The sequence below is a fragment of the Lithobates pipiens genome, unplaced genomic scaffold (genome assembly GCF_037356315.1).
Source record: "Lithobates pipiens isolate NorthernLeopardFrog02 unplaced genomic scaffold, aLitPip1_a1.2 Scaffold_28, whole genome shotgun sequence".
Taxonomy (NCBI): domain Eukaryota; kingdom Metazoa; phylum Chordata; class Amphibia; order Anura; family Ranidae; genus Lithobates; species Lithobates pipiens.
The window spans coordinates 195,192,200-195,204,242 of record NW_027507789.1 but is presented as its reverse complement, the minus strand read 5'-3'; the positions used below and the strand labels follow the sequence as shown (position 1 = coordinate 195,204,242).

The 12,043-nt window shown below is 42.6% G+C and overlaps 1 protein-coding gene across 1 annotated transcript in view; it reads right to left on the bottom strand.

The window, feature by feature from the left end:
- Positions 1–238: 238 nt before the first annotated feature.
- NPEPL1 (aminopeptidase like 1) overlaps positions 239–12,043 on the bottom strand; it is a 30,677-nt gene continuing 18,872 nt past the window's right edge. Inside the window, exons 6-12 of the mRNA XM_077460239.1 lie at positions 11,856–11,998; positions 10,022–10,099; positions 5,924–6,024; positions 5,597–5,720; positions 4,139–4,315; positions 3,933–4,043; positions 239–719 (exon numbers count right to left, since the gene is read on the bottom strand). Of these exons, the coding sequence (XP_077316365.1) occupies positions 561–719; positions 3,933–4,043; positions 4,139–4,315; positions 5,597–5,720; positions 5,924–6,024; positions 10,022–10,099; positions 11,856–11,998 (893 nt within the window). The 3' untranslated portion in view covers positions 239–560. The remainder of the gene's footprint in view (positions 720–3,932; positions 4,044–4,138; positions 4,316–5,596; positions 5,721–5,923; positions 6,025–10,021; positions 10,100–11,855; positions 11,999–12,043) is intronic.

The window sequence follows — 12,043 nt, the reverse complement described above, 5'->3', positions numbered from 1 at the left end:
CGTACATCGGCGTGCGCTGGTCAGGAACCGGTTAAAGGGGGGCAATTCTTTTGAGAGAGAGAGAGAGAGAGAGAGAGAGAGAGAGAGAGAGAGAGAGAGAGAGAAAAAAGAGTCGTTGCCCAGAACTAATGTTTTGCTGCAGTTTTTCATAGATGAGCGCACTGGTTACATTGAAAACCTAGAAATAAGCATAGCTTTTGTAAATCTAAAAGGAAAAATTCCAATAACACGCTCTATATATCCTGTATGTAAAACAGTTTTATTGAAAGCAGTAAATGGTGTAGAAAGACATACGGTAGAGGGGCCTTTCACATAGTGGTAATCTAAGGAAGGAGGACGACACTGAACCAGTAGCTGCCTCTCCAATTCCATGTAACTGCCAGCTGTCACATATAGGCCTGAGGCAGAAAAAGTGAGAGGAGGAGAGCTGGTTGGCACAGGCTTCAATTATCAAGTACCGGCAACATGAGGGGGCTTCCATTATGGATGCAGGCAGAAGTTTCAGGCCTGGTCATATCGGACACACATAGCGCCATCAGTGGTCACAGGTAATACTCGACTTACACGAGACGCCTCCTTTTAGTATCCCGTTCAGGGTTTTCTTCTTCTTCTACTGTGTCCTCCCCAAGAGGGGAAACCATGTTGAGTAGAGGGTCTTCTGAGGCACGACCAAACAGGGATAGGAGTAATGCCACCCCAAAACCTGTGGCCCTCTCACCCTGCATGAAAAAGCAAAGAATGGAAACATTGTCACCAGAGTGAATCAAAACAGCCAAAGTAAGGAGTCTGCATAGGTGGGCTTTGCATTCCTATAAAAACCTATGGGAATGTAACTTGAAAGAAGCCAAACCATAGGTTAAGTTGTGAATGATTTTAGAAGCGTCTACAGTGAGGGTCCGTTTCTATGGCTTTGCATTGATGATGGGACATATTACAACAAAGGCTAAATGAAAATACAGTTGTATCGGTTAATGGTCAAACAGCAGATCTGAACAAATCTATGGAGGCATGCGTCCTATTGTGGCCCCCTGACAAAGCACGCTGGGCAGGTCCAATAAGTTACATTATCACACACAGGTGGTCTCTACCAGAAAGTAACAGCAGCCCAATGTCAAAGCCACGAGTGTGATAGACTGCGGATATATGCAGTGTTGGAGCCACTCCTTATACAGACGTGAGCTGTATGGTTTTAAACATTTAGTTTTATAAACACATTATGTATGTGATTGCTCTTTTGCATTATTTTATGATGCGCGCGCCCCCCCCCAACTGCATTTAAACTTTTATAAAAAAGGGGTCCTACGTTTTTGGAGACCTTGATAATTAAAAAGGTGGACACCTTGGATATTCAACTAAGGAGCAATTGTGTGTCGTCATTTCTACAGTTTTATGATACATGCATGTTTGGTGATGAACTATTGTAACAAAGCTGCATTTACACACACACAAAAAATATATATAAAAAAATGATATTATATATATATATATATATATATATATATATATATATATATACACACATACATACATACATACATACATACATACATACATACATACATACACCTCAAAAAAACGTAAGGAACACTTTTAAAACACATCAGATCTCAATGGGGAAAAATATGCTGATATGAACTGGGTAATTATTGGGAATGAAAGGATGCCATAGTTTGATGGAAATTAAATTTCTCATCCGACAGATTCAAAGTGAAAAAATGATGCAGCAGGCTAGTCCATTTTTCTGAAAATTTATTGCAGCAATTCAAAATAACTCAGTAGCTTGTATGGCCCCCCACATGCTTGTATGCATGCCTGACAACCTCGGGGCATGCTCGAATGAGACGATGGATGGTGTCCTGGGGTATTTCCCCCAAGATCTGGACCAGGGATTCACTTAGCTCCAGAACAGACTGAGGTGTGACCTGACAGCATTTGATGGAACGAAACATAATGTTCCAGCAGTGTTCTATTGGATTTGGGTCAGGTGAGCGTATGGCCCATTCAACGGTATCAAATCCTCCAGGAACTGCCTGCATACTCATCACATGAAGCTAGGCATTGCCATGCACCAGGAGAAAACCAAGACCCACTGCACCAGCCTAGGGTTTGACAATGGGTCCAAGGATTTCATCCCAATACCTAATGGCAGTCAGGGTGCCATTGTCTAGCTTGTAGAGGTCTGTGCATCCCTCCATGAATATGCCTCCTCAGACCATCATGGACCCACCACCAAACCAGTTATGCTGATCAATGTTACAGGCAGCATAACATTCTCCTCAGTTTCTCTAGATCCTCTCACGTCTGTCACATGTGCTCAGGGTGAACCTGCTCTCATTTGTGAAAAGCACAGGGCACCAGTGGCCGACCTGCAAATCCTGGTATTCAATGGCAAATGCAAATCGAGCTCTGGGGTGGTGGGCAGCAAGCACTAAAGGATGTCGGGCCCTCAGACCACCCTCATGAAGTCTGTTTTTGATCGTTTGGTCAGAGACATTCACACCAGTGGCCTGCTGGAGGTCATTTTGTAGGGCTCTGGCAGTGCTCATAGTGTTCCTCCTTGCACACAGGAGCAAATACCAGTCCTGCTGATGGGTTAAGGATCTTCTACGGCCCTGTCCAGCACTCCTAGAGTAACTGCCTGTCTCCTGGAATCTCCTCCATGCTCTTGAGACTGTGCTGGGAGACACAGCAAACCTGGCATGACACGTATTGATGTGCCATCCTGGAGAAATTGGCCTGCTTGTGCAACCTCTCTAGTAGGGTCCAGGTATCGCCTCATGCTACCAATAGTGACACCGACCCTAGCCAAATGCAAAACTAGTGAAAAACAGTCAGGAAAGAGTAGGGGAAAAAAAATGTGAGTGGCCTCCACCTGTAAAACCATTCCCGTTTTGGGGGTCGTCTTATTGTTACCCATCTAGTGCACCTGTTAAATTTTATGAACACCAAAAGCAGCTGAAACTGATCAACAACCCCCTCTGCCACTTATCCCAGGAGTTTGAGTTGATGCTATACTCCTGATTTAAAAAAAAATTTTAGCGGGGTTTTGAGAGATAATAAAAAATAAATAAAAAGAAATGTTTTATATATTTATATAATATTATATAACTTTTGGGTATAATTTATGCATGGAACACTTCAACAGAAATAATATGTTGCTTTCAGAATTCATATGAGGTAGTTTTTACACCATTTCTGATTTCTATTTTTCGTTTTTACATAGTCCCATACGACACGACACCTTTAAGAGCAACTTGAAGTTGTAGCAGTACTAACAGGCTTCTCTTTTCTGTCCATCTTTGCGGTTAGGCCCCGTTCACATTATGCAATTTGGAATTCCAAATTGCAGCAAAACACATGAAGAGTTATGCTTAATGGCACCCAAAACGCAATGCAGTTTTGCTGTGATTGTTGCACCACAGAATCGAGCGGCAACACACACTTTTAAAAGATGTGCCAAGCTTGTCACCCAACCGGAGCAGGAGCTTCTCTTGGGTGACAAAGCACATAGTGCAGCCCCTTGAAGGGAATGGCCTTCCCAAAGACAAAACATGCAAATCTGTGTGAAAAAAAATAAAAAAAAATAATCACACCAGAAATCGCAAGCAGTAATATGTGAACTGGCCTTAATGTGATGTATCGGTTACAAACTTTACGGTAAAAAAAACCCAAAAAAACAAACCCCGCTCACACACACCTCATTCTGCATGCTTTTTGATCTGATAGGTGGAAGAAGGGACCGTGAATTTGTGATTTTAGCAGCACACATTTTAAAACAATATCCCACTAGTCTATTACATGCAAGGGGTTTAATTTTGAACATCAGCCTGAATAAACCACAAGATGTCAGTATTATATTCTGCACAGGTCTATAAAGGAGTAGCGGTTTTGGAGGGGGGGGGGGGGATGTAGAAAATGGAAATATAACTGACCGCATGAACAGGAGATGCAATGTCCACGTGAACCCAGACTCCTGGCCAGTCAAAGCCAATATGAGAGGCAATGAAGAGTCCAGCACAAGAACTCTGGGCGTTCTCACGATCCTGAAGTAGACACAAGACAAGACAAGACATTAAAATATGTAAAATGTATATTAAATTAAAAAAAGGGGGGGGCTTTTTGCTATTCCATCACTTACTGCCACAGAGTTCTTCATGTCTGCCACAGCAGAGGAGAATTCGTTAAAGTGCAACTCAGGGCAGTACACCAACGGATGGACCAGGTCTCCACATTTCCTACCCGCCTTCACACAGGCCATCTCCCACTCCTCATTGTTGGTTAGTATAGCAGCATGGTATTTGCCGGTAGCGATTCCCTAGAAGTTGTGAACAGGACAGGAGTGTGGGGAGTTAACAACTGAGCTCAGTCAAGACACCTACAACTACAGGTGACTAAAGGTCAAAGTCAGCTAAACATGGCCAGATGAGCTTCTTGTGTCAAAAAAATAAATAAAAATTCAGGACCTAAATGTGTCATCACCATCTTCAAAACAAGTTTCAAGAACTTCTCCTATGCTGCTCCCTTGCTCTGGAACTCTCTTCCATGTGCCATCAGGCATTCACCAACCCATTAAGTTTTTAAATGTCTATCCCTTAAAACCCATGTTTTCAGAGGTGTATAACCCCAACATATAGTTTACCTAGAATTTACAAAAAGCTATTTGATTACACAACCCATCTACTAGTTATACCTCTCTAGATTGTAAGATCTTTTAGAAAGGGTATGGTTTTTAAAGTTGTGTTTTATCTCCTGTATATCCAAACTTTGTACAGCACTACAGCAGATGTTGATTCATTATAAATGATCAAATAAGCCTGACCCTCCTACAATCCAGCAAGTGGAAGGGGGCTATCAACCGCACCTTACCTTTCAAAAAAAATTATATATTCCAATAGAGGGTGCCCGTTGAAATTCCATAAAATATGGGATAGGTGGCTGGAAAGCACTTACAGCTGCGAGGACTAGGCCTCTGGGATTACTCTACGTGATGAGGCCGCTACCTTTTTACTGGGCATACCTGGGCGATTTATTGTATCTATGTGTGTACTGCTGATAGACATGGTACTGTGTATATTGCACTTTTATTATGATGTGTCAGATATGGAGTGTATCCTTATTTCCTGATGTTTGGTGCCTGTTGCACCGTTCTTGGTTTGAATACTTTTATGTAATTTTTTTATTGCATATGCTCAATAAACCTTATCTTGGTTTAAAAAAAATAAAAATAAAAATCAAATAAACCAGGGAAGGTTTTAGGTACATTTAAAGCTAGAATTAAGCTTTGTGTCCCTCTATGGACTCCAAGAAAAGACGAGTACAGGACGATTCACAAGACCCAGCGCGACTCGCAGTAGGAAGAAACCTGTGAAGCCGCAAGGCTTTACTTTGTTTACCTTACTTGAGATGCTGGCGCTTAAACCCAAAGCCAATTGACTAATCTGCTTGGGTGAGGACATTGTGGGGGCCCTGGACAGGTAAGTGTCCATATATTAAAAGTCAGCAGCTACAGTATTTGTAGCTGCTGAATTCAAATGTTTTCTGAAGGAGCATGGAGCTCCTCTTTAATCTCATCTATGTTGGCTGGGTGCAGTTGTACCTGAGCCCCAGTCAAGGTTGCCATATCCAGGATGATATCTGCGTTCAGATCCTTGCAGGCATAGGAGACCCCATCAGCTAGCACCAATCTTCCCTCAGCATCAGTGTTGTTAATTTCAACTGTTCTGCAGGACAGAGGATACACGATTGTCATGGATGATAAAACATAGAATACTGTTGCAGTACAACATCTCACCATGAACAGAACTTTCAGTTACGTTAAGAGCTTTCCAGTGTGGGTTTTAATCACATGGACCTCAGTTTTATCCCGGCACTGACCTCCTTCATTTGCACAGTAAGCCATCAAACCAGCTGCCGTTGAACTTACTTCCCAGAGTAGAGTAAATGAATGTCATCGGGTCGTGTTGCATTTGGTCCAATGGAGTTTTCTGCCAAGCAAAACAAGGCATGCAGATTGTCTTTAAAGCCCTGTAATAGTAGAGCAGACACAAGATGCAATCATTACAGCTCTTGCACAGAAAGGAAAACCATTCAGATTAGAGGCAGTCACAAGGGCAATTTCATATTGCCCTCACACTGTCAGATATCACAGCATTATCTGTCAGTTTTGCAGAAATACTCAAAATTAAATTTCCAAATGCTCAGACTGAAACCAATAGCAGGGAGAGGAAAGTATACCTGTAGTCCTGGAAATACAATACCCTGTATGCCGACAGCTAGGGGGGGTAGATTTTTATGAACATGTCAAAACGTTCTGCCACTCTGCATGGTAGTGGATAAGTTTGTTGTCTCAGTAGGTTGAGCCAGTCACATCCACCTCTTTCACACTAAACTAAACTGCTAGCAATGTCATGATAAATGGCAAACTGTATGCAGCCACACAGGCTGGGAGGAGGCTATAAACCCGACCACTTCCAAAATACACTAAGGCCCTTTTCATACTTATGCGACTTGGGACTGCAAAGTCAGATGACAAGTCACACCCCATGATTTCCAATGGGTGCTGTTCATATCGGTGTGACTTCAAGTCACAGCGACGTCCCATGGACCTCAAGATTACACAGGCATGGCTTCAAATCATGGCGATAATCACACGATTTTCAGGTCGCACAAGTGTGAAAGGGGCTTAAAACCTTTTTCACTGAGGTGAAACCAACATCTACCATGGTGATGGAGTGACCAATGAGAAGAATACCAGGAGACAGCTGATTAGCTGCCAAGGGTTACAACAGTTGACAGTATTTAATATTGTAACAAGCAATGATAAAAAGCAGTCAAGCGTAGATATAAAAAAATTGTTCAAAAAGAAAACCAGGAGAAAAAAATTGAGCAAATATGATCAGATTTTACACCAGGGCTAAAAACAAAAAGCATTAATTTTATTATTAAATGCCATGACCACTTGGTGCAATGATTCCTGAAAGATACAAGCTTAACTTTGAAACATTTTCTGCATGGGCAGCATAAGGCAGATTTTCTGAACACTCAGGACTATGACTAGCCAAACATGGTAGAAACATCCCCAAGAATACAGGACTTGCCCTCTCACAGATGTAACGGGTGTCAGGATTTGCCACCTTTCCAGATGAGACCATCAGCACAAGTCTGACATAAAATGTTCTCTTTAACCACTTGAGGACCGCCGTATTGCCATTGTACGTCAGCACAATGGCACAGGCAGGCATAATCACGTACATCTACGTGATTGCCTTCCAGCGGGTGGGGGGTCCGATCGGACCCCCTCCCGCTGGTTACGGCAGTCCGATTCGGTCCAGGAGCGCTCCGTGATGAGGGGATGGCCGTTGGTTTTCGGCCACCCCCTCTGGATCGCTCCTGGCCAATGAGAAGCTTCCTCCCCTGTGTATTGTTTACACAGGAAGGAGGAAGTGATGTCATTCTCCTCGGGGCGGTCTTTTTGACCGGACTACGAGGAGAACAGTAAAAGTAAGTGTGCACCAACACTACACTGACATGTAGGTACACACAGGCACACAAACCCCCCCCGATCCCCCCCCCCAGTCACAGTGTCACTGATTGCATTGATCATTTCTTTACTGATCAATGCATTCAGTGTCAGTTGTGACAGTAAAAACTGTCAGGACAGTTAGTGTTAGGTCCAGGGTAGCCCCCTATCACCCCCCAATAAAGATTTAACCCCCTGATTGCCCCTAGAGTTAACCCTTTCACCCCCTTTTGCCAGTGTCACTAAGCGATCATTTTTCTGATCGCTGCATGTGTCGCTAGGTAGCTAGTTATTTTTTTAGGTTCACCGCCAGGTTTTTATAGCGCTAGGTACCCCGATATACTACCCAATAATGTTTTTAACCCCCTGATTGCCGCTAGTTAACCCTTTCACCCCCTTTTGCCAGTGTCACTAAGCGATCGTTTTTCTGATCGCTGCATTAGTGTCGCTACAGTCGCTAGGTAGCTAGTTATTTTTTTAGGTTCACCGCCAGGTTTTTATAGCGCTAGGTACCCCGATATACTACCCAATAATGGTTTTAACCCCCTGATTGCCGCTAGTTAACCCTTTCACCCCCTTTTGCCAGTGTCACTAAGCGATCGTTTTTCTGATCGCTGCATTAGTGTCGCTACAGTCGCTAGGTAGCTAGTTATTTTTTTAGGTTCACCGCCAGGTTTTTATAGCGCTAGGTACCCCGATATACTACCCAATAATGGTTTTAACCCCCTGATTTCCGCTAGTTAACCCTTTCACCCCCGTTTGCCAGTGTCACTAAGCGATAATTTTTCTGAACGCTGCATCAGTGTCGCTAGGTAGCTAGTTATTTTTTTAGGTTCACCGCCAGGTTTTTATAGCGCTAGGTACCCCGATATACTACCCAATAATGGTTTTAACCCCCTGATTGCTGCTAGTTAACCCTTTCACCCCCTTTCACCAGCGATCACAGTATAAGTGTCACTGGTGACGCTGGTTAGCCAGTTAGTTATTTAGGTTCCCCGTCAGGTTTTTATATAGCGCCAGGGACCCCCATATACTACCTAATAAAAATTTGAACCCCCTGATTGCCCCTAGTTAACCCTTTCACCACTGATCACCGTATAAGTGTTACGGGTGACTCTGGTTAGTTTGTTTTTTATAGCATTTTATATTCAAATCCGGAAGGCAGTGCTTGGTTTTCGGGGTGCCGTGCGCGACTAGACTCCCAAAAAGTCCCACACATGTGGTATCCCCGTACTCGGGAGAAGCAGCAGAATGTATTTTGGGGTGTCATTTCATATATGCCCATAGCATGTGTGAGCAATATATCATTTAGTGACAACTTGGTGCAAAAAAAAAAAAAGTTTGTAATATTCCCGCAACTTGTGGCAAAATATAAAATATTCCATGGACTCAACATGCCTCTCAGTAAATAGCTTGGGGTGTCTACTTTCCAAAATGGGGTCATTTTGGGGGGTTTTGTGCTATTTTGGCATTTTATGGCCTTCGAAACTGTGATAGGTAGTGAGGAGTTAAATCAAAAATTTGCACCCTTAGAAATCCTGAAGGTGGTGATTCGGGGGTGCCCTGCGCGACTAGACTCCCAAAAAGTCCCACACACGTGGTATCGCCATACTCGGGAGAAGTAGCGGAATATATTTTGGGGTGCAATTCCACATATAACCATGGCATGTGTGAGCAATATATCATTTAGTGACAACTTTTTGTAAAAAAATTTTTTTTTTTTTTTTTTTTGTCATTATTCAATCCCTTAGGACAAAAAAAATAAATATTCAATGGGCTCAACATACACATCAGCAATTTCCTTGGGGTGTCTACTTTCCAAAATGGGGTCATTTGGGGGGGATTTGTACTGCCCTGCCATTTTAGCACCTCAAGAAATGAGATCGGCAGTCATAAATTAAAAGCTGTGTAAATTCCAGAAAATGTACTCTAGTTTGTAGACGCTATAACTTTTGCGCAAACCAAAAAATATACGCTTATTGACATTTTTTTTACTATAGACATGTGGCTAAATAAATTTTGCCCTCAATGTATGACTAAAATTTAGTTTATTCGATTTTTCTTATAACAAAAAGAAGAAAATATCTTTTTTTTTTCAAAATTTTCGCTCTTTTTCCATTTATATCGCAAAAAAAAAAAAAATCGCAGAGGCAATCAAATACCATCAAAAGAAAGCTCTATTTGTGGGAAGAAAAGGACGCAAATTTCGTTTGGGTGCAATATTGCATGACCGCGCAATTACCAGTTAAAGCAGCGCAGTGCGAAATTGCAAAAAGACCTCTGGTCCTTAAGGTGTTTATTGGTCCGGAGCTGAAGTGGTTAAACCACGCGAGAGAAGAGTTCACCAGTATGCTGGATAATCTAGGAGGTCATTCTAACCTACAATGACTGGAGGTGTCATCATAAGATGCAGCCAGATAACTGCAAGCAATTTTTAAAATCAGAAGCATTGCTACCTTTTATGGAGCCATCTATTGGAAAGTCTACATCAGGAGTGTTTACCTGCTTCACTGCAGCTTTAAATGCCCCCAGGACTGCTGCAGCTCCACCGCAATCTCTCTTCATACCGGGCATTGTGGTCTGTCATATATAAAAAAAAAAAAAAAAAAAAAGGAAAGACATTCACATTACATCTCATTATCACAACAATCTAAATGTATCTAGTACAGGGCCGACAAAAGGACACGTTCACCTTTTAAAAAATATATACATACTGTGGAAATTAAAGATTAATTCCTCAATTAATTTTTTTGATCGATCAAAATTCTTCTGATCGGTACTCACCCCCCCCGTAGGCTTACGGGTCTTCAGGAAGTTCTGTCGGAGATCCGGTGACATCAACGTCACTGGACACCTTCCCCAAGTGCCTCCGTCTGCTAATGAATGGAAGGGGGGGGGAGGAGTCTGGTGATGTCGATGTTCTGACTGAACGTAATGCGTACGGGGGAGGAGCTACGCATGACGTCACCCGCTGCTGCCCTACGGAACTCAATTGTGGGCTTTACATGCTGCGTTTTTATCATCTTTATGCGAGTAGTTTATGTTTGAACACAAAAATGAAATCTTATACTTAATAGGCGAGTACTTAGATCTTTTCTTTCTACCCATGACCTGGTGTCCTTGCTGAGATCTAAGGAGACGTGAGAGAAGTTTATGGTCCGTGTTAACCCTTTTGATACCCGCTCGGGATCAGCATATTTGGGTGCAATGCAGGACTCCTGCAGACTGTGAGTGTTACCTGCCTGCCCGTACATCTTATGACCCGCAATTACGCAATGAAAGGATGAATTAATGAACTACCACAGCGCTCATCAGCTCACGGAGAACTATAAGCCATCAGCCGCAAAGACTGGCAGTATTTGTAGTTCATTCACAGCACTCCCTGCCCCTCATGGCCATGCTCTTTTTAAATAGTGACAGTGGGTGCAGGGAGACATAATTTCCCGCTTGTGTAATTGGCTCACTGATTTTCCCAGAAGTCTGCACTGCGATGCAAATACGATACAAGTCAGATTTTAGGCATGCTCTGCAAGAAAATGTAAGTTTTGGTGAGATGCTCCCAAAAGGTTAACCACTTCTAAAAAGGATGCAGACCGCGTATTTCCCTCATTAGAATCCTGCAAATGCATCACCTGATTATTAATGAAAAAGTCATTCCCATTTGAATTCACTCCGCAGACAAAAATCCGATTTTTCTACAGAGTAGAAACAGGTAGGAATCTGAAACAAAGTTTATTAAAATCCCTGCAATGTACATAGATCACCTAGAGGGGACCCTACTTAGGTTACCAAATTTAGACAACATCATTAGAGTGAGCGATTCTACATATGAAAAGCACTCTTCTGAATCTATGTGTATGTAAAAATGACAAAGTTGCAGAAAACTTTGTCCCTTTAAAATGGTCCTTTCACACTTTGCCAATCTTAAGTGGTGTTATAATGTTAAGTTTGGTTTGGTTGCTAGTGCACCAGAACAGGGTAAGCAGCATTTTTTCAGTGCAGCTCAATACAATGCACAGTACAAAGTTGTGGTACACAGCAATGCATATGTGTGACTGAGCTCCGTTGGGTTGCCATTAAAAGAGTGGAATTGCAAAGCACCAAGGCATGTAGCGCACATCACCACAATGCAGCTCGACAGGTGGGCAGATATTTAGGTTGCGTCATCGGCTTGTGAGGTATGGGCAACTTTCAGCGCAGCCCACGGAATCAAATAAGTATTTGGCGGGGGAAGGGGTACAATTTTCCTTAAAAAAAAAAAAAAAAAAATCTCTACCGACATTATTAGAAGAGGACATTCTTCTATAAAGATTGCCTCTAGGTACATTTGTCACACCTTTCCCTTAATGCTGAGTCCTCCAGTGTCATATACAATGCCTTTCCCAACCCAGGCAATGGTCTGGGTGGCACCTTCTGGTGTATGGCTCAGTATGACCAGAGCAGGCGTGTGTTCAGCAGCTTTACCAACACCGTATATTCCTGAAAGACAAAGCCAGATTGCACAGATTTAATATTCATGCAGGG